The sequence below is a fragment of the Prinia subflava genome, chromosome 30 (assembly GCF_021018805.1).
Source record: "Prinia subflava isolate CZ2003 ecotype Zambia chromosome 30, Cam_Psub_1.2, whole genome shotgun sequence".
In the NCBI taxonomy this organism is placed as follows: Eukaryota; Metazoa; Chordata; class Aves; order Passeriformes; family Cisticolidae; genus Prinia; species Prinia subflava.
The window spans coordinates 1,267,375-1,293,165 of NC_086276.1; the positions used below are offsets into that span (position 1 = coordinate 1,267,375).

At 55.8% G+C, this 25,791-nt stretch overlaps 1 protein-coding gene across 1 annotated transcript; it reads left to right on the top strand.

Moving 5' to 3' along the window:
• Positions 1–20,217: 20,217 nt before the first annotated feature.
• On the top strand, positions 20,218–25,770 carry LOC134562729 (uncharacterized protein C10orf95-like). Its single transcript, XM_063420258.1, has 3 exons — positions 20,218–20,561; positions 20,839–20,895; positions 21,173–25,770. Exons 1-3 carry the CDS (start codon positions 20,247–20,249, stop codon positions 21,359–21,361), a joined length of 561 nt encoding a protein of 186 aa, XP_063276328.1. The 5' UTR covers positions 20,218–20,246; the 3' UTR covers positions 21,362–25,770.
• The last annotated feature ends 21 nt before the right edge of the window (positions 25,771–25,791 follow it).

Here is a 25,791-nt window from a genome sequence, read left to right on the forward strand (position 1 = left end):
CAAGAACTGAGACCGACACTGGCACCGAGACTGGCACCAAGAGCGGCACCGCTCCGGGATGGGCATTGAGACCAAGAACGGGACCAGAATCGACACCAGAACTGAGAGTGGCACTGCACTGGCACCAGGACTAGGACTGACACCGTAACCGGCACCAGAACTGGCACTGGGACCAAGACTGAGACCAAGACCAGTGCCAGAACCAGCACCAACAGTGGCACCGCTCCAGGACCAAACTTGAGACTGGCACTGGGAGCACTCCGGGACCAAGACTGGTACCAGTACCAACACTGGGACTGAGTCTGCACTGAGACAGAGACTGGGACCGGGATTGAAACCAGAACTGGAACTGGCACTGGCACCAAGACTGGCACCGCTCCAGGACCGAGACTGAGACGGAGGCTGGAACGAGCACCGGGTTCGGCTCTGGGATCGCTCCAGGACTTCCACATTTGCTCCGGGCAGTTCTGGTTGCAGCCCAGTTAAGGACTGGGAGGGACTGGGATGGAGCCCTGGGCTGGGCAGGACCACCTCGGTTCACATCGTTCTGGTGCAGCCATGCCAGTCTGGATGATCCCAATTTGTGCAATCCCAGTCTGTGTGGTTCTGATCCAGATGGTGCCAGCCTGTGAAATTGCAGGACATTTTTCTCTTGGGGCTGAGAGTTCCAAGAGCAGGTCTCCCCTGAGGGCAGAGAGCACCACCACACCCTCCCCCTCTCTTCTCTGCTCGCTCTACTCTTAAAGTGCCAGTCACCGTAGCAAAAGCAAAGGCAGCTGTATCTACTCAAATGCAGTTTATGGTTAAAAGAGACTTGAGTTCAGTCTATGGCTGACATTGTGCAAGAAAAGTCCAGCTCAGAAAGCTACACCTCTCATTCTTTGCCCATCTAGGGTTCTTTTCATCTTCTGACTTTATCATTTCGGCCCTAGGCTGTTTTTTCTTTCTCTTCTGAAACTACTAGCCATGAGAACCAATGTCTGGGAAAAAGTTTCCTTCTGCCAAGAAAGGGTTAACAGTTTCTGGTTCTCGGGCTCAGGCACTCCCAGGCTCCCCATCTCCCACACCTGGCTAGGCATCTTCTCTGGGAGGGGGGCAGGAGGGGGACGGAAGGCACCTCCACAGTTTTCCACCCCTCCATCCTGGATGGGGCCAGCTCAGCTCCAGTCTTGTCCACTCTCTTCCCGCCCCAGGGCCCAGCTTACTTCAGTCTGGCCGCGTGGTTCTCCTCAGCTCAGCCACATGGCTCCCCTCCCCCACTCAGCCTGAAGCTGAGCAGCGGAGAGGAGATGTTTCCCTGCTGAAACCAAACCCAAAAGAGGCAGACCCTCTGAGAGTCCTTGCTTTTAACCCCTTGTGTCATCGGAGGCGTGTCTAACACTTCAGTGGCCACTGAAAGTGCCAACATTCAAACCTGACCCCTGATTGGTTTGACTACAGCCTCTTGAAAAAAACTCACTTCCCCTCAAACCAGGACACACTCCCAGAGCTTTTGGGCTCATTTGGGTGATTTTAGGCCAAACTGGGCAGGCTTAGTGTGGACTTTAAGCAGATGTGTTTGATTTTAGGCCAGATCTGGGGTTTAGTCCCATTTGGGTGAATGTCAAATAACATGCGCAGTTTTAAGGTGGATTAAGGTGGATTTTAGATCATTTTGTATGACTAGAGGCCCATTTAGCCTGGGGCTGCAGGAGCAGGATGGGCGGGAAAGGGGAGTGGCTGCTCCCAGTACAAGACCAATTGCCCGCTCCCTGTGGTTCCAGTTTCCTTGGCACAATGTGGATGGTCCAGCCCGAACCCCCAGCCCACAGCCAGCGCTGGCCCCAGTGCCAGCTCTGAGCCCCCCTCGGCCCCAATCCCAGCCCAACTCAGCCCAAATCCCAGGCTGGCAACGGCCCCTCCCCCCCGCCCTGACACCGCCCCTGGCCCTGAGCCCCGCCCCTCATGGAGCCCTCCAAGCAATGAGCCCAGGCAGCCCAAAAGTGGGGCTGGGACCCCCGGAATGGGCTTGAGAAGCCCCAGAATGGGCCTGGGCATGCCCAGCATGGGAGCGGGACCCCCACAATGGGGCTGGGACCCCCGCACCCGCTCCCCGCCTTACCCCACCCTCAGCATGGAACGAACCAATCAGCGCCGCCGTGCACAATGCCAGCAGTAACACCTGCCGCAGCGACCAATCAGATGGCTCCGTCTCGCTGGCTCCCCGCCCCCATTGTGACATCACAAAGGGCCCGGCCGCTCGGTGTCTGACGCCGAGAACGTCACTGAGCTGCCATTGGCTGTCGGGGAGAGGGCGGGGCTTGCCTCGAGTATAAAAGGGGCGTGAGCGCCCGCAGGTCTCCTGGCAGGGTCCTGCCATGAGAGCGGCCCTGGAACCCTGGGTTAGACCCTGCGTGGCCAGCGACCAATCCTGCGCGGCCAGCGGCCAAACCTGCGCGGCCAGCGGCCAGCACCGAACCCTGTGTGACCAGCAGCCAACCCTGTGCGGCCAGAGGCCAACCCCGTGCGGTCAGCGGCCAGCAACCAACCCTGCGTGGCCAGCAGCCAACAGCCAACCCTGTGCGGCTAGCGGCCAGTGGCCAACCGTGCGCTGCCAGCGGCCAACCCTGTGCAGCCAGTGGCCAGCAGCCAACCCTGCGTGGCTAGCGGCCAACCCTGCGTGGCCAGGGGCCAACCCTACGCGGTCAGTGGCCAACGGCCAACCCTCCGTGGCAAGCGGCCAACAGCCAACCCTGCGTGGCCAGAGGCCAACCCTGCGTGGAAAGCAGCAAACCCTGAGTGGCCAGGGGCCAAACCTGCACGGTCAGTGGCCAGTGGCCAACCCTGCACGGCCAGCAGCCAACCTGGCGTGACTGGCAAACAGCGGCCAACCCTGCGCAGCCAGCAGCCAGCGTCCAACCCTGCACAGCCCGTGGCCAGCAGCCAACCCGGCACTGCCAGGGGCCAACCCATCGCGGCCAGCGGTCAACCGTGCGTGGCAAGAGGCCAGCGGCGAACCCTGCGTGGCCAGGGGCCAACCCTGCATGGTCAGCGGCCAATGGTGAACCCTCCGTGGCAAGCAGCCAGCGGCCAACTCTGCATGGCCAGAGGCCAACCCTGCGTGGCCAGCAGCCAACCCTGCACGGCCAGTGGCCAACACTGCGTGGCCAGGGGCCATTGACCAGCAGCCAACCCTGAGCGGCAAGCGGCCAACCCTGTGTGGCCAGGGGCCAACCCTGCGCAGCCAGCAGCCAACAGCCAACCCTGCTGGGCCAGCGTCCAACCCGGCGCAGCTGGCAAACAGTGGCCAACCCTGCACGGCCTCAGCTGCCCACCCTCAGCCCTTCTTCTCTTCTGCCTGCCTCCCCCAGACTGGTCAAAATGAGGACAGTGGTGCTGCCTGTGGAGAGATCCAAATCCCAGTCCTGGGCAAGCTGCTAAGCCATCTCTTTTTCAAGCTGTTCAGGAAAGAAGAAACCAGCTTGATGGTGCTGGACATTCTCTGCTCTCTCTTCACATTCATCTCTAAGCAGAAATGTAAGAGAAGCTGTGGTGGGCTGCATCCCCGTGCATGGCCACACCCCCGGATACACCTGCTTGTCTTCCTTGTTCTTGTGATGTCCCCTTGTTGTGCCTGCTGCAGCTGCCACCATGTCCCCAGCGCTGCTGTCACCTCTGCTCCTGCCCCACTCTCTTCCAGGCTCTTGCTGGTCCCATGTGGCTGAGCTGCTCCTCCAGGCAGGACTCAGCCCCACTCCTCCCCTTCCCCGCGTCCCCTGGACTGCTCCACCCTGCCAGCTCCAGCCCTGTGAGCCCTTCCCCCTGACCAGGACTGCAGCCACGGTGTAACCGGGGGCTGCATGCAGAGCTCCAGGGGCTCGGAGCTTCCCGGCCCAGCAGCACTGGGTGCACACACGGGAGGCAGGGCCCCCTTTCCACCAGTGCCCACCACCTCCTCCTGTGTCCCACTGCTCCCCAGCCATTCCTGCCTCCCGACGCTTGTCAGGGCGGGGTCAGCTGCTGGCACAGCGCCTGTGTCTCACTGAGGCGTCCGTGTCTCCCCTCTCTTTAGGTGCCACACGGCCAGAGCTTCATGCCCTGCCTCCAGCACACTGGGAATGCGAGATCATCTCCTTGCTGGATACGCCCAGCACCTGGAGAGTTCAGGTACCAAGCCCTCCCCCTTGCTGGGCCTGTCATCTGTGGCACCAGCCGGGGATTTGTGTGTGCAATGGGTGCAGAATCAGCGGGGCTGTGCCTGGCGAGAGGGGTCCCACTGTCCCCCAGCAGGCAACACTGTGGTGTCCCAGCAGCAGCAGCAGCAGCTCCCCAGCCCTGCTGGCCACCAGCGAGCCCTGGGTCCTGCCAGGGCCCACGCCCCATGTCCCAGAGCTCAGCCCTCCTCCCCGCCCTGGTGCCATCCTCATCCTCCCCTGCACGGGGACTGTGGGCACTGCTGCCAGCTTTCCTGTGGCCCCTGCCACCAGCACTGCCCAGCACCTCTGGCCAGGGCTGCTGGCACTGCCCAGCCAAGCAGCGCCCTCGGGGCACTGGCTGGCACTGCCTCTGATCAATTCCTTCCTGCCACAGGCCTTTGGGAGATTCCTCAGGCCTGCTGAGAGGACAGGCGTCGTCCTCGCTGCCATCGAGATCTTGGGACGCTCCAGCCTCCTGGGCAAGAAAGCACCAGTGGAGTTTCTGGAGGTGGCCATGAAACCCCCTGAGCTGTGGCTGATGGATGTAAGTGGCCTGTGGCTGGGTTGCCCTACCCTTGAGCCCTGTCAGGTTCCTGCCTCCCTTCCTGCCAAAGCCGGGATTGTGAGGCTCCTGAAGACACCTTGAGGCAGCAGAAAGGGTGTTAGGGTCCTGCTTCTGACCCCCAAATAATGTTAGGGTCGGGTCATTAAATGAGGCCTCAGCCAAAGTTAAGGTGTAAACAAGACCATGAGCCACGGTCAATAGTATGGGTTAAATATAAGAGTAAATGGGAGGTAGAAAAAGAGGAGAGTGAGTAGGAGAAAGAGACACACACCAACACATTACATAGATAGTCACCAAAATGTGGGTCACTGTCACCTATCGCTGGCTCTTCTGATCTCCGTGCTGGGGATCCCCAGAAGTGTTCTTGATGTACCAATTTTATCTGTCTGAGTCCTGGGTATCCACAAGGTGTCTGGGCTGGGTTGGCCTGTGTGTAAGCAGTTGCCTCCTTTCCCACAGTTTGCCATGGTGGGAATTTTTGACCAGACAAGTTACCCAAACCTGCCTCACCAGGCGTGGTGTCTTGCTGTTTTTGCTGTCTGTGCTTTTCCCACAGTCTGCACAGAGGCATTTTGTCCAGTGTGCGGATTTCAAACCTCCGTTCAGGCCTGGAATTAACACCTTTGTTTTTGCCATCTGTGCCTGGTGTTGTGACTTCTTATGTGAACTTCCTTCTTTGGCAGTGCTTTGAGATGAGCTGACTGCATTCTAGGTCCTGATGGAGGGATGGGCAGGGCAGCCCGAGACAGGGCTGCACTACAGTGGCAGCACCACCCTCACCTCTGTTCCCTCCAGGTGCCAAACATCATGAGACACGTCTTTGTCTTCTTTGATGAGAAAAACACAACAACAGCTCACAGCTTTTGCACACTGCTGGTCCTGATGGCCAATAAGTGGCCTGGGTGAGTCATTGCAACAGCTCTGGAGTTCGAGCCGATATTCAGGTACTGACCCTGAAAGCTCAGAGTGCTTGTACCCTGTGGGGAGAGGGGCCCCAAGAGTCTCTGTCTGCCAGGCCCAAGGAACACTGCAGGACCCCCAGAGGGAGCAGGGCCCTCCATCCCACCACACTTCCCAGCCCAGGCTCACAGCAGCCAAAGCTGGCCAGGCAGCCCAGAGCCAGCTCGCTGCTCCCAGCCCCATGGGCAGCACCCATCAGCCGTGCCCACCTGCCCGGGCAGGGTCCCCGGGCACCCTGAGTCCTGCAGGGCTGGCCCCGGCTGCGCTGCGGTGGCCAAGGAAGCCCTGCTGACAGAGCTCTGCCTTGCAGAGACAAAGTCTATCTGTGGGAGGTGATGTTCTCTGCGTGCCAGACTCTGGAGAGGGTTTTGAAGGAGCTGCTAATCCAACTCCAGGACTGGCACATCTTAAATCAGCAGCAGTACACTTGCCTTGCTTTCTTGGCTGTGAGTCAGCAGGAAAAGCCCACATGCCCTCGCCCTCAGCTGCCAGTGGGAAGTGGGAGCTGTGCCACGGGAGCCTTGCCAGCTCTGCCCAGGCTTTCTGCTGCTTTCTTTCAGATGCTGGCCTCTGATCATGTGCAAGAGGAGAAGCTGGGTCCATTGTACAAAGCCTCGAGTTTTCTGAGGTATCCAAGAATGGAAATGGTCCCTCTGGTGCTCAGGGTTCTGGTGACGCTGTCGGAGAGAGCCGAGACAATGAGCAGGCTGCTGTCAGGGGCACACATGTGGCACCTGGACTCTGAGGTCTCAGGGAAGGTGCTGGTTTGGTCTGGGCTGGGAGTCAGGTGCTGGGGCAACTGCTCCAAAGGCCCTGCCTGCCATGGTGTGGCCTGGGGGTGTCCTGGGGACCAACCAGGCACAGAAGTTCTCACAGAATGGAAACTGTCTTTGTAATAGGCAAGAAAAATGAAGGGTCTCCTGCTAGATTTGGGACAATTCCTGTGGCATAGGTCTTGGGACATCTCAGTGATGGCCATGGACATCTTCTAAAATTCTGCTAATGCTTCATTCTAAAATGTCCTGAAGCATCTGAAGAAGAGCGAGGCCAGCCCCATTGCTGTGAGGGTGGTGCACAGTCTCTGGCGCCTCTTTGATGCGGTGAGGCTGATGTGGGAGCCTGAGCCCCTCAGAGGGCCCCTGGGCAATGACAGCTGCCCTGCAGCACAGTCCTGCAAGCAGCACTGGCAGCAGGCCCCGCTCCCGTGGGCTCTCCTGGGCTGGATTTGGAGCCTTGCAGCCCAGCTCTGCCTCTGGCTGCTCTGGACTGGGACCCCGGGGCATCGCCCCTCGCCTCAGCCCCCTCAGCTCAGCCCTGGGGGCCGCGGGCAGGGAGACGCTGTGTGCGAAGCTCACCTTTCCTCCTTCCTAGCAGGAGGAAGAGTGTGTGCAGGAGAGCTGCATCTGCCTCTTCAGAGACCTGCTGGGCAAAACGGTGTGGAGGGACAAGCACATCATGAAGAAATACGTGTGGAAGGCCCTGGTGTGCCTTCTCCTTCACATGAGTGACCGGCCCCCAGCGTGGCCAAGGTACCGATGTCCAGGCTGGGCACTGACCCAGAGACGGGGGGCTGACACCCCCTGGGGGTCCTGGAATCCCAGTGAGAGCTGCTGGCAGCGGGCAGCATTCCCCTGGGCAGCCCCTGGGAACCAGGGCCAGCAGTCCCAGACAAGCTGGCACGGCCATTTCCACCCCCTGCCCTGCCTGCTCCAGCAGAGCTTGGCAGCAGCCTGGCACAACCGAGGCCTGGACATGAGTGCCCCAAAGGCCTCTCAGCTGTCCCCACTGGTGTGCTTGCATGGGTGTGCACCTCAATCCCTGTTGCCCAGGACTGTCCCCTTTTGCCTTTGGACAGGATTTCAGTTTGGAACTCCTTTGCACAATGTAAATACCCAAATGCCAGGGTACACCTGTGCAATTTTAGCTTGGAGAGCATCTCCCTGTGCTCAGGGAACTGGTGAGGAAAGCCTCCATGGAAAATGGTTTTGCAGGTGCTGGGTTCCCTCAGTGCTGGTCACTCGTTGAACATCACCTCCAAAGGGCACAGGGGCAGGGAATTCCCAAGTGTCTGAAGTCAAGCAGGCGCGGCAGAAGGGCGGCTGGGCTGAGCAGGACTCTCGTGTGGAAATCAGGCAGAGGAGGAAGGTGTGTGCCCAGCAGCAGCGAGGTCAGGGGATGCGGGAGGGACACGGAGACAGCTCTCAGGAACCACTTCTCAGCGGATTTGCACTTCTTGGATGCCCCAGAATGCTCAAGGTCTTCCTGGTGCTTCAGGCCCTGAGGAAACAGGGCTTATCAGAGATGCTGGCAGGGGACTGACATCCATCCTCCTGACTGGGCACCTCTGCCCAGTTAGCTTTGCGTGGCTGCCTGGGGACAAACACCCACTGTCTTGGTTTGGAAAGACAGGTATCTGTCAGGGAAAACTGGAGTTTCCCTTGGAATGGAGAATGGCAAAACCCCTGCCTCCAAATTTTTATAATTTTGCAATTAGGAGCTTTCAGGCAAAAATATGGCAATAGGAATAACAGTTTTATACTAGGAATATTAAAAATGCAAATGCAGTAATACAAAAAACCAAGCAAGCAAAGAAACAAACAAAAGTCTTACAAAACCCTAATGGAGTCAGGAATACGACCTGAGTCCCTGTTGGCCAGGGTGTTGGAAGTAGTCCAAAAAAAGTCCTCCTGGAGTGACAGATGTGGTTCTATTGGAGTAGAGATGATGACAGATGTGGTTCTGTTGGAGTAGAGATGATCCTGCAGACAGGTTCAGTAGTGCTGAGATGAGTCCGGTCTTCTTCTGGGAATCCAATGGAAAAGAGGAATGTCGGGGGTCCCTGTGTCCCCGTTTTTATCTGGGTAGGGAATGGTTGGCTCCTCCCCACTGGGTGGAGCATGTCACAGTGGGATGATGTCATGTGTCAGTCACTGGTGAGCCTCAATGGCCCATTGACAGAAGATATCCCCAGGAGGGACAGGACAGTACAATGACATGGAATTCATGTCACTGGTGAGCCTCAATGGCCCACTGACAGAAGATATCCCCGAGGGTGGACACAGCTGATGACAGAGATAAGAAACCCTGCCCTACCTGGTTTAACAGCTGGGCTGTTATCAGAAGGCATCCGCCCTCCTCCCCCGGAGTTACAAGAGATAAAGAGAAAAGAAACCATCCCCAACTGCTTTCTGCAGATGAAATAGAATCCACATTGGTTTGGTGACATCACCCAAGACAGGGAGGAATTCCCGATGGTTTTTTTCCAGCCGGGAGTGCGGCTGCACTTTGCCGAGCTGGGCCAGGGCCCGGCGCTCTGCCTGTGCCATGGATTCCCGGAGTCCTGGCTCTCCTGGCACTTCCAGGTAACAAAAATTCCCAGGATTCGGGGGAAATGCTGGAAATTCCCAGGAATGGCGAGTTTGGGAACATTTGGAATTTCAGGTCTCGCACAGATGCCGGTGTTGGCCGAGGCCGGGTTCCGGGTGCTGGCGCTGGGGATGCAGGGGCACGGAGACTCCGCGGCACCGCAGGGTGAGGAGGAACCGGCGGGAATTCTGGGATGGGTTTGGAATTCTGGGAATTCTGGGATGGTTTGCAATTACGGCATGGGTTTGGAATGCTGGGATGGGTTTGAAATTCCAGGAATTCTGGGAATTCTGGGATGGGTCTGGAATTCTGGGAATTCTGGGGGGAACTTGGAAATCTGGAATGGGTTTGGAATTTCAGGAATTCTGGGATGGGTTTGGAATTCTGGGATGGATTTGGAATTCTGGGGGGGGAATTCTGGAATGAGTTTGGAATTCTGGAAATTCTCAGATGGGTTTGGAATTCCAGGATGGGTATAGAATACTGGGAATTCCAGGAATTCTGTGCTTGGAGTTCTTGGATGGGTTTGGAATTCTGGGGATTTTGGGATGAGTTTGGAATTCTGGGATGGAAATTCTGGCATGGGTTTAGAATTCTGGGAATTCTGGGAATACTGGGAATTTTGGAATGGGAATTCCAGGATGGGTTTGGAATTCTGGGAATTCCAGGAATTCTGGAATGGGAATTCTGGGATGGGATTTGGAATCCAAGAATTTTGGGATGGGTTTGGAATTCTGGGGTGGGAATTCTGAGATGGGTTTGGAATTCCAGGAATTCTGGGATGGGTTTGGAATTCTGTGATGGATTTGGATTTCTGGGAAGGGTTTGGAATTCTGGGAATTCTGGGATGTGTTTGGAATTCCAAGATGGGTTTTGGAATTCCAAGATGGGTTTGGAATTCTGGGACTTCCAGGAATTCTGGGAATTTTGGAATGGGAATTCTAAGATGGGTTTGGAATTCCGGGAATTCTGAGAATTCCAGGAATTCTGGAATGTTAATTTTGGGATGGGTTTGGAATTCTGGGATGGGAATTCTGGGATGGATTCAGAATTCTGGGATGGGAATTCTGGGATGAGTTTGGAATTCTGGGTATTTTGGGATGGGTTTGGAATTCCTGGATGGGTATGGAATACTGGGAATTCCAGGGATTCTGGGATTTCTGGGTTCAGAATGCTGGGATGGGTTTGGAAATCTGGGATGGCAATTCTGGGATGGGTTTGGAATTCTGGGATGAGAATTCTGGGATGAGTTTGAAATTCTGGGATGGGTTTGGAATTCTGGGAATTCTGGGAATTCTGGGATGGGAATTCTGAGATGGGATTGGAATTCTGGGAATTTTGGAATGGGTTTGGAATTCTGGGATGGGTTTGGATTTCGGGATGGGAAATTCTGGGATGGGATTGGAATTCCGAAATGGGTCTGGAATTCTGGGAATTCCAGGAATTCCAAAAATTCTGGGATGGAAATTCTGGGATGGGTTTGGCATTCCGGGATGGGTTTGGGATACCGGGATGGGTTTGGAATTCTGGGATGGGTTTGGCATTCCGGGATGTGTTTGGAATTCTGGGATGTGTTTGGAATTCCCGATGGGTTTGGAAATCCGGGATAGGTTTGGCATTCCGAGAGTTGTTTGGAATTCCGGGATGGGTTTGGCATTCTGGGATGGGTTTGGAATTCCGGGATGGGTTTGGCATTCCAGGATGGGTTTGGAATTCTGGGATGGGTTTGGCATTCCGAGATGTGTTTGGAATTCTGGGATGGGTTTGGAATTCCGGGATGTGTTTGGAATTCCGGGATGGGTTTGGAATTCTGGGATGGGTTTGGCATTCCAGGATGGGTTTGGAATTCTGGGATGGGTTTGGCATTCCGGGATGTGTTTGGAATTCTGGGATGTGTTTGGCATTCCGGGATGGGTTTGGCATTCTGGGATGTGTTTGGAATTCCGGGATGGGTTTGGCATTCCGGGATGTGTTTGGAATTCCGGGATGGGTTTGGCATTCTGGGATGGGTTTGGCATTCCGGGATGGGTTTGGCATTCTGGGATGGGTTTGGCGTTCTGGGATGGGTCTGTGTCCCAGGGTGCCGTTACGGTGTTTGTATCCCCAGCCGTCTGTTGGGCTGTGCTGGGTGTTGCATTCGGTGCCTTTAGGGTCGGCTCTGGGAGCAGAGGGGGAGCAGCGCGCAGTTTGTTCTCACAGGCTGCGCTCCCTCCTCCACGGGCTGCCCTGCAGTGTTGCTGTCTCCTCAGGATACTGTTCCCTGAGATTCTCCTCAGGGTTGCTGTTCCCCGAGGTATTGAGGTTTTTCATCTTCCCTAGCCCTAAGTGTTTCACGCCGGAGCCAGAGACGACAAGCTGAGTCCGCCAGTGCATGTATCCAAGGTTGTTTATTCTTCATTATCTCTCAGTTCTTTCTCAGCTCTGCCAGGCCTCCCTGGCAGGGTACCTTATCTCAGTTCTTTCTCAGCTCTGCAAGGCATCCCCAGCAGAGCAGGACACGCGACAGATTGGGCAAATCAGAGAGTCCCGGACCTTATGTACGGTACCCTTGACCCAACCACCGTCCAAAACATACTTTTTATTTACAAAATTTTACCAATGCCTACTACCTATGCTAACATGTAGTTTCTACTCTAAACCAATCTCTAAAATCCAACTCAGCAAAAGATGGGGGACGAGAGCAAGAACAAGGAGCACAGGGGCCACTCCCCAATTCCTCCATCTTGCCTCTTCAACCCCATATACTAAAAATTCTAGATTCTACATTTATATTCTATGATAAACTAAATACTACTTATTTTGAATTCTCTCAGCTTGTGATTCTTCATACAATGTGGACATTCACTCCCATGGCCAGGGATCAGAGGCAGTGTCCTCCTGGGCTCTGTGTGAGGCTGGTTGACCCCCTTGTACAGATCCCAGACCCCCTGTCCGATCTCCAAACCCTCCAGGGCGGCCAGAGGGATGTTCTAGACTCCGACAGTACACGACCGGCCTGGATCACGTCAGTAGGACTGAAGCCCCTGTAAATTGGGAGCCATTTGTTGCCGTATGAATGGGAGGCTCACAAGCTGAGAGCAAACTGAATCTGTCTATTGCAGAGTTACGACAGTACTTATACACTTAGTGTGAGAACATCTGTTCAGTTCTTCGTGTGCAACCCAGCTGCAGGCCTGTAATAAATCCCTCGGCCTGACAGTTTGTTCCTTTGCTCAAGATTTGCAAGCTTTGAAGAAACAGGACGCCTTTCCTGTTCTCAGGCAGTGTGTAATCCACTTTCTTCCATGCTTCCCAGGATTCTTCTGCACTGTCAGGCTTGCTTCTTTCTCACACTTACACATGTACTTTTTTGTTTCCTTCTACGATTTCCATTCCTGTTTCAAGACTAATGGCTCTATACCTTTATCTTTACACATACCTGATGTGTTTGGCTGAGGTATCCATGAATGAGACATCATGAGATGTAGGAAGTTTCCCCATGTAGGGATTGTTTTTCTTGGGGTTTGCAGGCTGTGCAAAGTATCACTGCACACCAAATCTCCCCTGACTTTGTGCCACTTCCCCACTAAACAATCTCTTAGTACAGTTGGGGTCCCTTTCAGAAAAGCTCTTAATACATTCAGAATCGTTTCTGCAGAGGTTGGAATCTTGTCATCTGCACGTTTGTGTTTTGTTGGTAAATAAGGAGGTTTTGCAGCAGCAGCAGAGATATTCTTAACTGACAGCTTAGGGGTTGAGGTAGGTTCCCCTTTCTTCTGGAATTTCTTCCTCCCGCCCAATGTGCAATTCTGCTGGATGTTGAATGTTTTGTCAGGAGGGTCTGGCCTATGGTGCAAAAGGACACTCACAGCCCAGAATCCAAAAGTTTCCCTACCATCTGGACTGCTTCTGAGCAAGGTCACGTTCACAGCCCTTACAGTGCTGTGCTTTGCAGTGGTAGCTGGACGGGTGCTGATGACAGAGCAGTGTTTTGGCTCCTGCTGAGCAGCGCTGTCCCTCTGACATTCCTTCCCCTGTCAAAGGGGATGGGAGTGGGCAAGATCCTTGGAGGGGACACAACCAAGCCAACTGACCCAAATTAGCCAATGGGATGTTCCACACCATGTGACGACAGCTCAGATATCCAAGCTAAAAAGGAGAGAGGAAGAAGGGGGGGCATTTGTCAGTTTTCAGTGTTTCCTTCCAGAGGAACCATAATGCATGCTGAAGCCCTTCTTTCCAGAAAATGTCCAAACATCATTGCTGATGGGAAGTATAGACTGACTTTTTTTCTCCTTAGCCCATGCAAATGCAGTTCTTTGCTTCTTTCTTTCTTTTACCATAATAAAACTGCTTTAACTCACCCTGCTGGTTGTTCTCCATCTTATTCTCTCCCGTGTCCCAGTGGGAAAGAGAATGATAGAGCGATGGAGTGGGCACCTGGCACCCAGCCAGGGTCGACCCTCTACAGTCATTTTGGTGCCTGAACATGGGGCCAGATAGAGGTGGTGAAATGGACTCTAGCAGGAACCTCAGGCAGCAGGCCAGAACAGCAGAGGAGCACAGGCCCAGGGTGACAAACAAAGTTTAGCAATAAGCCCAAAGCTGTGGCAGGAGCAGCAGGGGCCGGGCAGACCCAGGGGTTTCGAGCTAAAAGTCTACTAAAAATGCAGAGCAGTGGCAGAAACAGCAGGGGCTTGGCAGCCCTGGGTGACGGGGGAATCGTTTTGGGCTCCCGCAAGCAGCCCTGAGACGCTCCCTTTGGGAGGGGGTTGTTGTCCTGGTTTTCCCTGGAGGCACCTAAGCAGATGGTGAAGATCCCTCCCAGAGTGGTGGGGTATTGAAAGGCCCCAGTTCAATGGGCACACTTGCAAGCAGAGGCTCACCCACAGTCAGGAGAAGCAGTGAAGGAAAAGCTCTGCAGTAGCAGCGAATCCTCTGGGCAGCAGCAGCAGTCCAACACCAAAACCTCAACCATTTGCCTTCCGAGCCGCGCCCCCCAGCTAAGGGACAGAACAGCCCCACAGCCTCTCCCCCTGCCCCAGGTATGACTCCCAAATGCTCCTTTCCCTTGCCTGACTCCTTAGTGTGGGATGTAAGAGGTCTGGCCATGTCTTTTGTTTCTTCATTTTCCCTAATTGTCCTCTGCACAACTGCTCCCTTCAGAGGATCTTCCTTTCAAATGGGAAAAAAATTCCTTGAAGAATCCAAACCAAAACCAGGGTCTCTACTTTGCTGTCTTCAGACAAAATTAAATACTAAAAAACAGCTCAACTATAGGATCAAAAAAAATTTCTTCGCTAATGATGGCACAGATCCTTATCAAATTCAGGGATCACTAAATTTTCAGCTAAATACGATCTCTCTCTTTTTCAACATGTAAACGAGACAGACAGGCCTGACCTACAGAATCCCAGCAGTGCCTCTCAGCACTCCTGCATCCATGTCAGGATGCTGGCCAACACAGGACTGTCCTGGAAACTAAGGCGGCTGACTTTACATTTGTGTGGGTACCCACAGGTTAAGGCCAAGGGTGTTCCCCCAGGATAGGGCAGTCCTGAGGGGTCTCCCAAAAACTGCCGAATATCGGCCACTCCTTGTGGCACCAGTTGCTTTCCTGTGGAATGTTCTACCTGCCCTGAGAGTAAAGAGGGAGTTTGGAGAAGGAGCTTGCCAGGCTGTTCTCCATCCCTTACCAGTACTGATTCTCCTGCAGAAAGCACGAGGGGAGAGCTGTGATTTATTGGCAACTTAGATATCTGTACCAGGGGAAGGATTAACCTTTTAGCAATCTACTCATTTGTTTGGGCTACTTTTGTAACACTGAGAGAACTTCCATTCCTTGAGAGATTTGACTCCTTAAGGGAATGAGGTTATCATCATCCCTTCATGGAAAACCATTTACAAACCAAAGAATAGACATTTTATTGCCTCTGTGTAGTGTTATGTTTTGTGAAGTGACTTTCAATGGATGATGTTAAGGCAAATGAGTTGCAGCTTTGAGATGGGATGCAAACTGCCAAACCTTTCACATTGTCAGGCCATTGCCATTAATTTAACTTTGCAACTTCTTGAACCTACTTCAGTTGAGCAAAGGGGAAGGAAAGCTTCCCTGAACTGATGATTCTTAAATGCCAGATTCTTCTGTGCCTTCTTGGCAAATGAGATTTTTGGCTAAAGGAAATGACTTTAATGAGAAAATAATTCCAGCATGAAGGAAGAGCTTTGAACAGAGACCAAGTTTTGCCAGCAGTTGCTCCAGGTGCTCCTGCCAACAGCCCTGTAGGAAGGAGCACAGCCCCAGTGCACTTTGGCTTTGGCTGCCTCTGGCAGAGAAGCCCCCTGGGGCACAGGTCTCTGGGGCAGGAGAGGACACCAGCACTGCCAGGGCTCAGGGGTGGCAGGTGTGCTTGGGTGGGACTCTGCCACACCTGCTGATTTCAGTGCTCCCCTGGCCCCAGGGCTCAGAGCAGCATTTGTGCCCCGGCTTTGGGACAAAGACAAAGTTCCTTGTGTGTGTCACACTCGCAGGTTTAGGATGTCCTCCAGCCAGGGCGTGTCCCAAGGAGGCTGTGCCAGCTTCTGGGGAAGGCCCCGTGCCCTTCCCGCTGTGGCTGCGTCGGCAGCCCTGGGGGCTCCTTCTGCTGCCCTGAGCCCACAGAGCAGGGCAGCGTTTGCTGATGGTTGGAGCTGTTCCTAAAGATCCTGTGGGGATGTCTCAGACACTTGGGGAGAGGGATTCCTTCCAGTCTGGGCCATTTTGGGTGGCCCCAGGGCAGGTGGCAGGGTGTGCAAGGGCCCTTTGTGACACGGTGCAGCATGGTCACCATGGGATGCAATGGGACAGGGTGTCACATGGGCCCTTTGTGACACGTGGTGACATCGGTGCTGGCAGTGACACAGCCACACCACAGTGCTCGGAGCACGCGACAGGACAGGACAGGACAGAGCGGTGCTGAGAGGAGCCTCCCCACAGCACACTCATTCCTGTCTGACCTGGAGCTTTTCCGAGGCGTTTTTCCTGCAACTGACCTCGAGGCCAGACCACAGCACTTGGTGACCTGTGGCCTACCCGAGACTTCTCTTTTGCAGGTGCCCTTGAGGACGTGTTAACTTGGAGCTTTCCTGAGGCACCTCTCTAGAAGGTACCCTCAGGGGCAGACATGGCGGGCAGATTTCACGGCCTGTTCAAAGTCTTCAGGGGGACAAAAAAGAAAGACCCTGGAGCACAACAGCCTGAAGAGCCGGAGCAGTACCGGCCAGTGCAGGACAGTGAGTGACAGAACTGGGCCCCAGGGCTGATGGCTGCAGCCAGCTTGGCCCCATCCCATCCCACCTGCTGTGGACATGCCCATGCACAGGAGGGAAGAGGAGCTGGGGCTGAACCGTGCCGTGGCCGTGCTCCATCCCCTGGGGCATCCCGGGGCTGTCCCTGCCTGCGGAGCCCAGGGCTGGGCTCTGTTCTCCGGCCTCTCCCGCAGCCCCTCAGCTCTGGCTGCTCTCACTCTTTGCCAGATGCAGCCATGGACCGGACACAAGAGCAGGAGCCCGCCCGTGGCCGCTTCCGCAGGACACTGAAGGTACCTGCAGCCATCCCCACCTGGGCTGGGGCTGCTGTCACTGCTCAGCCCAGCACCACACTTGGAGCACTCCATGGAACGTGTCTCTCTTCCCTGTCCTTTGTTCTCCTGCAGATGTTCCGGAAGTTCCTGCGCATTCGACGTGGAAAGACCAGCACCACAGCAACTGAGGGCACAGCACAGCTTAACTCTATGCTGATCAAGTCCCAGGCAGAGCCTGATGTCAGCACAGATTCGACTGCACGCTCAGAAAATTTTGACACTGTAATTAATGATCACAGGGCGAAGACTGTTCTCATGTCAATGACTGAGGGCATGGTCAGCACAAACAGTGACACCAGAAAGACTCACGGCATCACAAATACTGCCATCACACCCACTCCCACTGTGATTCATGCTCCCACTATAGATTTTTTAGAGGAGAGTGCTTTTTCTCCTCAGCAGCAGGTAAGCAGCCTTGGGCCAGGCCTGGAGGCCTCCCAGGATCATGTGCCCCCTCAAGCCATGGCCACTGGGAGCCCTCAGCCTTTGAGGCCAGCACAGTGTGCCGGGGAGGGAAGCACTTCTTGGGGAAAGCCGGGGAAGTTGCTCCTTTGGACAGTTCTCCAAGAGTTCCCCATGCCTCTTCCAGGTGCCAGCCATTGTAAGGAACATTCACTGCAGACTGGCATCCCATGTCACTGTGAATGCCAGGCTGCAAATTGACATTGTGAGGCTGGCTGAAGAGCATCCAGCTGATGTGGTGCTGACCCTCCTGCACTGTGCCCCAACGTGTGACAGGTACAGGATGTACCTGCCTCGAGAGCTCAGGGCTCAGCAGCCTTTAGGGCCCATCGCCCTGCACAGCCTGTGCAATGGGGTGTGCCAGACAGGCAGAGATGTCCAGGACCCTCAGGACCTTCTGTTTCCTGAGCCTGCTGCCAATGCTCCCTCCCTGCCCTTCAGGGCACCGGGGCTCTGTCACCTGGGCCCCAGAGCTGCACAGGGCATGGCAGTGTGACTGAGATGCCCCTGACACAGAGCTCTGATCCCACAGAGCTGCTGCCATGATCTGGAGAACCATAGGCTCGTCAGGACCAACAGTGGAGAAGGTGCTGCCAACACTGGTCTGTGTAATGGAGCACTGGCCACTGTACAGGATGTGCACCTCTGATGGGGACAACAAGGACGTTTTTGCCCTGGCTGTGAGTTTCTGGGCCTTTGCTCACCCCGAGTCACCTCTCCAGCAGCTCTCCATCCTCTCCCTGCCTCAGGTGCTAAAACCTGGGCTAGGGGCAGGCTCAGGGGGCACCAGGCCCACTGCTCCCCCTGTGTCTCCTCTTGTGACCTGACACCTCGGCACTGAGCGCTGTCTTGGGCTTCTTCTATTTCAGGCAACTCTGGTGCTCTGGGTGATTGTCCAGGAGCCTGAGTGCCACGAGGCAATGACCCTTTATTCCTCCCGCCTGTCTGTGGCTCTGCTTCTCCATGTTGTCATCACCACACAGCAGATGCCACCCAAGGAAGTTGATAACTTCTGGACAGCATGCCGGGAGGAACACCGCCTTCCCAGCAACCCCAACAGGTTCCAGTCCTCCCATCCTTCCCATGCCCTTGTGGCCAGTGCCAGTGCTCCCAGTGTGACCTGGGCTTTGCTCTGCACACAGGTTTGCAGTGCAGGCCATGAAGGCTCTGCTCTACCGGCTGCAGTGTGACAGAGAGGTGATGGCCATGGAGCGCAAGCGTGGCTGGGACACGCTGCTCTGTGCTGACACCCAGCACTATGCCATGGGTCTGCTGGCCAGGTGAGAGCCCCTTCTCCCCGCTGTCCCCGGCATTTGTGCCCTGTGCCTGGGGTGCCCCACACAGTCCCTGTGGTCATGGGCCACAGGGCCTCATCACTGAGGGAAGGCCAAGCAGACTGGGAAAGGCTGGGAGAGGAGGGTGCCCAGAAGGAGCTGCCTCTCAGTACACCCACATCCTCTCCAGGGATGCTGGGGAAAGACTGGACCTCTGTGAGCCAGTCCTCTCCCTGAGAGGTCGGCCACCTCCACCTCAGGGTCTTTTTCCCCTGACAGGGAGATGCGCCGTGTCTTGGTCCCTTTGTGTTCCTGCATTGCACTTCACCTGCTCAGGCTGCTCAGCATGAAGCAGCCAAGCTGGGATTTGCCTTTACTGGCATTCCTTGTGGAGGTGAGCCTGAAGGCCAGCGCTGCCTCTCTGAGCTGCCTCCCAGCTCTCTGCCCTCTCGTAGCCGCTGCTGCCTGGGACGGTGCCCAGGCCCTGTGCTGCTGCCTGGGCCTGGCCCTGTGTGGTTCTGGGCTCCTGCCAGCCGGGTCTCCTGTCACTGCCCTGTGCCTTTCAGGTCCTCGAGTGCATGGATTTGACTAAATGCCGTGCCAGCATCCTCAGGGTCATGTCGAGGTACCTGCTGGGCAATTGCAGGCAGAGATGTCGCCTGGCGCTCAGAGGCCTCGTGGTGCTCAGCAAGGATCCCTTCATGGTGAGAAGGTGGCAGCGGCTGAAGCTGCACTGGGGAAAGCAGCCCCATGGGCTGGCTGGGCTTCAGGAGCCGAGGCAGCTGCTCCCAGCTCTCCTGCCTCACCTGCCTGAGTGCTTTGGGACAGGCCTTTGGGCTCTGGGCCCTGCAGCAGCAGGGTGGGGTTGCAGTGCCAGGGTGGTGTTGGCGGTGCAGCTGTTCATGGCTTCACAGCACAGCCTTGTGTTCCACACAGGCCAGAATAATGTGCCGTCTGTCTTCAAGCCTTCTGGAGCTGCTGGATGATGCAGATGGAGAGGTGGTCAGCATGTCCCTCTGTGTGTTCACTAATGTGTTCAATAACAAAGGCATCCGGGTATCGAGCACCACTGCCCCAAAGCTGGCTGAGGCACTCCTGGAGCTCTTTAACCACGTGAGATTCTGTGTCCCGAACCACAGGCATTGGGTGCTTCCCAGTGCCGTCTGCATTTTCAAGCCTTTGCCTGGGTGGGCCTGGAGTAGTTGGTGCTTAGGTTTTCTCCTTTCCTCTAGGACAATAGCCACGTACAAGTGCTCTCCATTCACCTCTTCTGTAAGGTGATGGAGTTGGTAGTGGAAGAGGGAAAAAAGCCTCTGAAGGAATTTGTCAACAAGGGCGTGTACACACTTTTCATCTACTGCCATGATAAGAACCAGCAGGTGGCAAAGGTGAGGTTTTGTGTGCTGCTGGTGTTCTGCTGGGAGGGGGCTGGGCTGCCTCCTGCCCTGGTGCCTCCAGGGCTGCAGCTTCCTCCAGGCCGTGGCACAGGGACGGGTCCTGTGCCCTGAGCTGCAGTGCCATATCCGTGTCTCTGCTGCTCTCCAGGCCTCTCGGGAAACGCTGCATTGTGCGGCCAGGTTCTCAAAGTGGAGGAATCTCGAGAAGCTACTGAAGAAGGAGCAGTTGAAGATCGATGATTGTCTGGTAAGGATGGCCTGGATGAAGCCCTAGCCTCAGGCTGGAAAGAACCCCTGCCCCTGGTGTTCAGTGTGTGGGGGGCTGGCAGCTGTGGCCCCTGCCCAGTGCTGCACCCAGGGGCGCCAGCCTGCGCCCCACACGCCGCTCCCTTCCCTGGGCCACACGGGACCTTCTCCAGGCTCCTGTGGGCCCGAGCCGGGTGCCGATGGAGCCCCGGCACAGCGGGGCTGCGGGGCGGGGCGGCACCGCGGCTCCCCGGGCAGCAGCCGGCCCTCGGCCCCCTCCAGAGCCCGGCAACAGCGGCTGCTGGCCGGGCCTCAGGGCTGTGCGGGCAGGGGAGGCCGGGGCTGGGCGCAGCGAGAGCCCGGCCGAGGGGCTGAGCCCGCGCCAAGCCTTCCCTGCTGCCGCTCTCTGCAGCTGGCAGAGGACAGGAGCCGAGCGGCCGAGCACCTGCGCCGGGTGCTGCCGTACCTGCAGAAGCCACAGGAGCCGCTGCGAGCGGCGGCCATCAGGTTCATGGGTGAGCCACGAGCCCGGGCTCCCTGCCCGGCCCGCCGCAGCTCGGCCCCAGCCCCGGCTGCGGCCCCGGCAGCGGCCTCCGGGCCCGGCGCCGTGGAGCCCCGCCTGCCCTCGGGGCTGCTGCCGCCCTCTGGCAGCCGTGCCCGCCCCTGGGCGGCAGGAAGGGCAAGGGCCCGGGCTGAGCCGTGCCGGGGCAGGAGGCCGTGTGGCCGCAGGGCTGGCAGCGCCGCTGGCACGGAGCTGTGCCGCTGGGGCCGTGACACGCTCTGTGTTCCCAGGAAGGGTCTGGCGGCGCCGGAGGGGGCAGCAGGAAGAGCTCCAGGCCCTCAGGGAGGGTGAGTGAGGGCAGCGGGCTGGCAGCGGGGGCTGGCGGGGGGGAGCTGCAAGCCCTGGCCCGGCTGCGGAGGGCTCTGCTCCCTGTGCGGACAAGGGCTGGCGTGGGCAGAGCACAGAGAGATTTCAGGGGCACGTAGGGGATTTGTGGCCAGCATCTTGCAGCAGATCCCAATGTCTCCTGCTCCCTTCTGGCTGGGATGGTCCTGGCAGGGGACTTTCTCCTAGGATTCGCACAGATCCGGGCTCTGACCATGGCTCTGTGGCTCTGTCTCCCAGCCCTTCATGCCCAGAGGCAAGATGCCAGCCTATCATGTTCTAACCTGCAAAATCAAGCCCGGGTTCCTCAAAGAGCTAAAGAACAAGGGACATCTTCAGGATCCAGTGAACCAGTGTCCCAAGAACGCACCACGAGACACTGAAGAGGACATCACCTCTCAGTGCTGCTGCAGCTGCAGGCCTAGCTGATGCTAGGCACAGTTCCAATGGCTTCACACCTCACCCTGTTTGTAGATAACTTCGTCCCTCTAGCCTTCAGACACTGCCCATTCCCCATTTTTTTCCCTCCCCTCTCTTCTACCCCTTTTCACAGCTCCCTACCTCTAGCCCTCTGACCCTGCCCATCCCCTTTTGCCACCCCTTATCATCCCTTTGCTTCCCCTTTAATTAATAAACAGTTTGGCTTCTTCACTTTACCTCCATCTCTGTGGAGCTGAAGCAGCACAAATCCAGGGTGCAGGGACACACAGGCCCCTCCTGCTGTTCTCTTCTGCGCCGTGTGCTGTACAGAGACCCAGAGGAACAAGGGCAGATCAGGCTGCAAAGGTCCCTGTGCTGAAGGTCCCCTCCCACAACACTGTGCAGTTTAATGTCTTGCTGAGCACTCTGAAGCCCCTGGATTTTGGAACAGCCAACATGAGTATGCTCTGAACTCAGCTGTGAGGGATTCCATGGCAAGCATCCACTGAGGGCAAAGGAGCTTGGAATGCTGGAAGCTTTCAAGAATCGCTTCCTGAAAGCACAGCAGTGCTGCACCCCTACACAGGGTCAGGAAGAGGGCAGAAGCAGAGACCATCAGGGCTTAACAGGGAGCTTTGGGTGTGCCTAAGGGCAAGTGAAGCAGCAGCACGGTGGCCGAGACTGGGACGTGCGACCGTGCCAGTGCCCAGAGCGCTGTCAGGCAGTGCCGGGATCCCGGGTGTGGTTCTGGTCCCCACAACTGAGGAATGGCAGCCCCTGCCTCACACCCAGTCAGAATCCAACCAAGTGAGACCAGAGGGAGGGCAGCCATCCAGTCTCTCTGGGGCACGGCCGCAAAGCAGCCCCTGCTTCTTCCTCTGCCTGTGCTTGGGGTGTGCTGAGGGCAGCACCAGCCAGGCTGTGCTCTGTGTTCCAAAGGCTGTTGAGAGCGGGCATGAAAAGTGCTGTGTGCACAGCAGAGAGTCCTGGAAGGTGCTGGCAAGAGCGTCCTGTGGGCACAGGGCTCTGGGAACAGCCTGGTTTTGTTGCCATGATTGCAGGCAGGAGTTGAGGCAGGCAAAGAGGCACCCCAAACACACTTGGGGGAATATGAGCTAGAGCTGCAGTGCCTTTCTTAAAAGGACCAGAAGTAATTAAGCCTTGCAGGGTTTCTGAAGAGTGCATTGGTCTTCCCCAGGAAAGCTACACACTTGGGGAAAATGCCCTTGGGGAAAAGGGACCTGCTGCTCTAGGAAAGTGCTTTCCCAGGAGCTCCAGTGAGGTAGGTGCAAGTGTCTCCCTTTGGCTCTCTGTGGTCCTTTCAGTCCTTGAGGCCTGTTGCACTTGGCAGAGAGAAAGGGGAAGGGAAAAGGCTTTGAGGAGCACGTTTGGCATCCACCTGGTCCTGTGGAGGCCAAGCCAAGCACCTGCAGAAGGGGGTGTTACCCCCCTTTGGACAGAGGTTCTGGAAGGCAGAAGGAATAGCTGTGACTTTTTCTGTTAGTGGTCCTGATTCTCCTGCAGGGAAGAAGAGGGGAGAGCTGTATTTGATTTGCCACCTCAATATCTGTACCAGTGGGAGCATTAGCCCTTTTGCAATCTACTTATTTGTTTGGACTACTTTTGTAACACTGAGGGGACTTTCAGTCCTTGAGAGCTTTTATTCCTTAAGAGAATTAGATTATTATCACCCCTTCACAGAAAACCATTTACAAACCAAAGAATGGCCTTTTTATTACCTCTGTGTAGTGTTATGTTTTGTGAAGTGACTCTCAATGGATGACCTTAAAGCAAACTTTCAAACCTTTCATATTCTCACGGCATCTTGATTTTTTGGGAAGTTTGCAACTTTTTGGATCTCCTTGAGCTGAGCAAAGGGGAAGGAAAGCTTTCCTGAACTGAGGATTCTTCTGTGCCTAGAGAGCAAAGATGTTTTTGTGCTGCAGGAAATGATGCCAATGAGAAAATTCAAGCATGGAGTAACAGCTTCTGACAGAGACCAAGTTTTGCCAGCAGTAGCTCCAGGTGCTCCTACCAGCAGCCCCTGTAGGAAGGAGCACAGCCCCAGTGCACTTTGGCTTTGGCTGCCTCTGGCAGAGAAGCCCCCTGGGGCACAGGTCTCTGGGGCAGGAGAGGACACCAGCACTGCAGGGCTCAGGGGTGGCAGGTGTGCTTGGGTGGGACTCTGCCACACCTGCTGATTTCAGTGCTCCCCTGGCCCCAGGGCTTAGAGCAGCATTTATTTGTGCTTCAGGGGGCAGCAAGAAGAGCTCCAGCTGATCTGCAAAGGTGAATGCGGGCAGCAAGCTTTCAGCGGGGGCTGGCAGGGGAAGCTTCAAGCCCTGGCCCAGCTGTGGAGGGCTCTGCTCCCTGTGCAGACGAGGGCTGGCATGGGCAGAGCACACTGAGATTTCAGGCGACCTGAGGGTTTTGTGGCCAGCACCTTCCAGCAGATCCTGTTGGTCCCTGTTCCCTCCTGGCCATGGCAAGATCAGGCTGGGATGGCCCTGGCTCAAGGGCTCTCCTCGGGTCCTTGCAGATCCAGGATTTTACCTTGGCTCTCTTCCTCTCTCTTGTAGCCCTTGAACACCTTACAGAGGACATCAGCAGTGCCGTTGTCAGACCTGGCACTTCAAACCTTGTATGTCCTCCAGGCACTGCAGAGTGGGGGATATTCTGTCTTCCAGAGACTGCAAGATCAATTCTGCAGGGCATGGAAGACACGGCCTCGTCTGTCGGGCCTAGGCTGGCTGCGCTGCTGGAGTTCTGCTGAGAGCTGGTCTGGGAGGCTCTCTCTGCTGGGTCAGCACCTGAGCCAGCAGTGATTTTTCTTTCCTTTAAGACTGATGTTTTCTTCTTTTCCATTTTTTGTAGCATGTAAATATAGAATGTGTTCTAATATGGACTCTCTGGAGTTTTCTTTTGCTGCCCAGAGTCCTCAGGGCTTTGGGGAAAACGTGGAAAAACAGTGCATATGCTCAGCAAGCTACCCAGGCATGCAGTGTTGAAGAGAAAATGCCCAGAAGGCCCTTGGCTTTTGATAGTTCTGCTGAAGCCTTTGTGCTGACCAAAGGGCGGCTGGGCAGGGGCCAGAGCTGCTGGGGTCTCTGCTTGACCAGTGCCTGGAGATGGCCACAAGCCCTGTGCCAGCCAGGAACGGCCATCTGCACCCTCCTGCCTGTGTGTTGCTGGCTGGATTGCTGAGGGCTCTGAGGTGCTCTTGACTGGGCTCCTCTGGAGCTCCTGCAGGGCTGCGTCGCTGCTGCCGGGCAGGTTGGCCGGGCTGGGGGAGACCCTGAGGGGCTGGGGCAGTGGGCCATAAGTAGCCCCCAGGCAGCCGCCTTGTTCGTGCCACCCACCTGCTCTGGTGCTTCCTCAGAGGGCAGCTGGAGGGAGCCCCTGTAATCAGGTGTGTAACCCTGGTCACAGCCTTTCAGAGGTGTGGGCCCAGGAGTTGTGGGGCAGGGCGTGTGACCCCCCTGTCCTCAGGACTCGAGCCCCCGGCCCCTCAGCCTTTGGCCTTGAGCTCGACTGCCTGGCTGCTGAGTCTTGTCCCTGTTGTGGTGTGGGAGGCCGAGCTCTGTGGCTTTAGGCATGACTGAGCGAGAAGAGCAGCAGCTTTGAGCCGAGAAGGGCCACAGAAAGGCCCTGTGGGCCAAGGGCATTCCTGGCATTCCAGGGGCAGGGATCCATGAGAGTGCAGTGAGCATCTCCAGGGTGCTGTGGCTGGCTTTGCACTGGACAGCCTCCCTGTGTACAGGGATGGATCGTTGATCTTCTGCCATGGTGCTTGTTTCCCTGCCTGGAGAGAGGGGCAGCCCTCTATGGAGGATGAAAGCCCCTGTCTCCAAAACCTGCAGGAGGAAATGGAGCTCTCCCAACCTCAGCCCATGCTGTAAGCAGGGCAGAGCCTTTTGGTGTTAACACAAACAGGGGTTGGGAAGTGGGTATCACAACATCAACATCAAGTTCTCCCCAATATTTAGTGTCGTTTTTTCCACACACGATTTTATGGGAAATCTTACATCAGTTAGATTTAACCAACAGTTCTGATTTTGAAATTCACAAGACAAAATACGGCCATGAGGCCCTGTACTATAACTGTGTACTGGTTCTATGTGTGATCCATTATTCAGTCCACATCTCATTGCTATGCCATCACCTTGTGATACCACAAAAGGAGGGAAAACTTTATTTTTATCACCCACCACTAGGGGGACATTTTGACCATGGTTCACTACCATTACACTCAATATGGGTTTTGCCACAACATTCATTTTAAATTTATAAACCAAACCTTGCAAGCCTGACTGATCCATTTTTTTGCCAATTACATGATACATAGGTGGGTTTGGTTAACGTGAAGTTATGCCAACAGTCACCAGACTCATTTTTACAAAGCCTTGTGATTTCAACATTGTTAGTACTGGGGTCTAAAG

Excerpts from the sequence above, each read along its gene's own strand:
- LOC134562729 (XM_063420258.1), top strand. The coding sequence starts at position 20,247 with ATGGAGCCCCGGCACAGCGGGGCTGCGGGGCGGGGCGGCACCGCGGCT. Across the intron at positions 20,562-20,838 it reads GGCGGCCATCAGGTTCATGG|GAAGGGTCTGGCGGCGCCGG; the intron begins GTGAGCCACGAG and ends CTGTGTTCCCAG. Across the intron at positions 20,896-21,172 it reads GCTCCAGGCCCTCAGGGAGG|CCCTTCATGCCCAGAGGCAA; the intron begins GTGAGTGAGGGC and ends TCTGTCTCCCAG.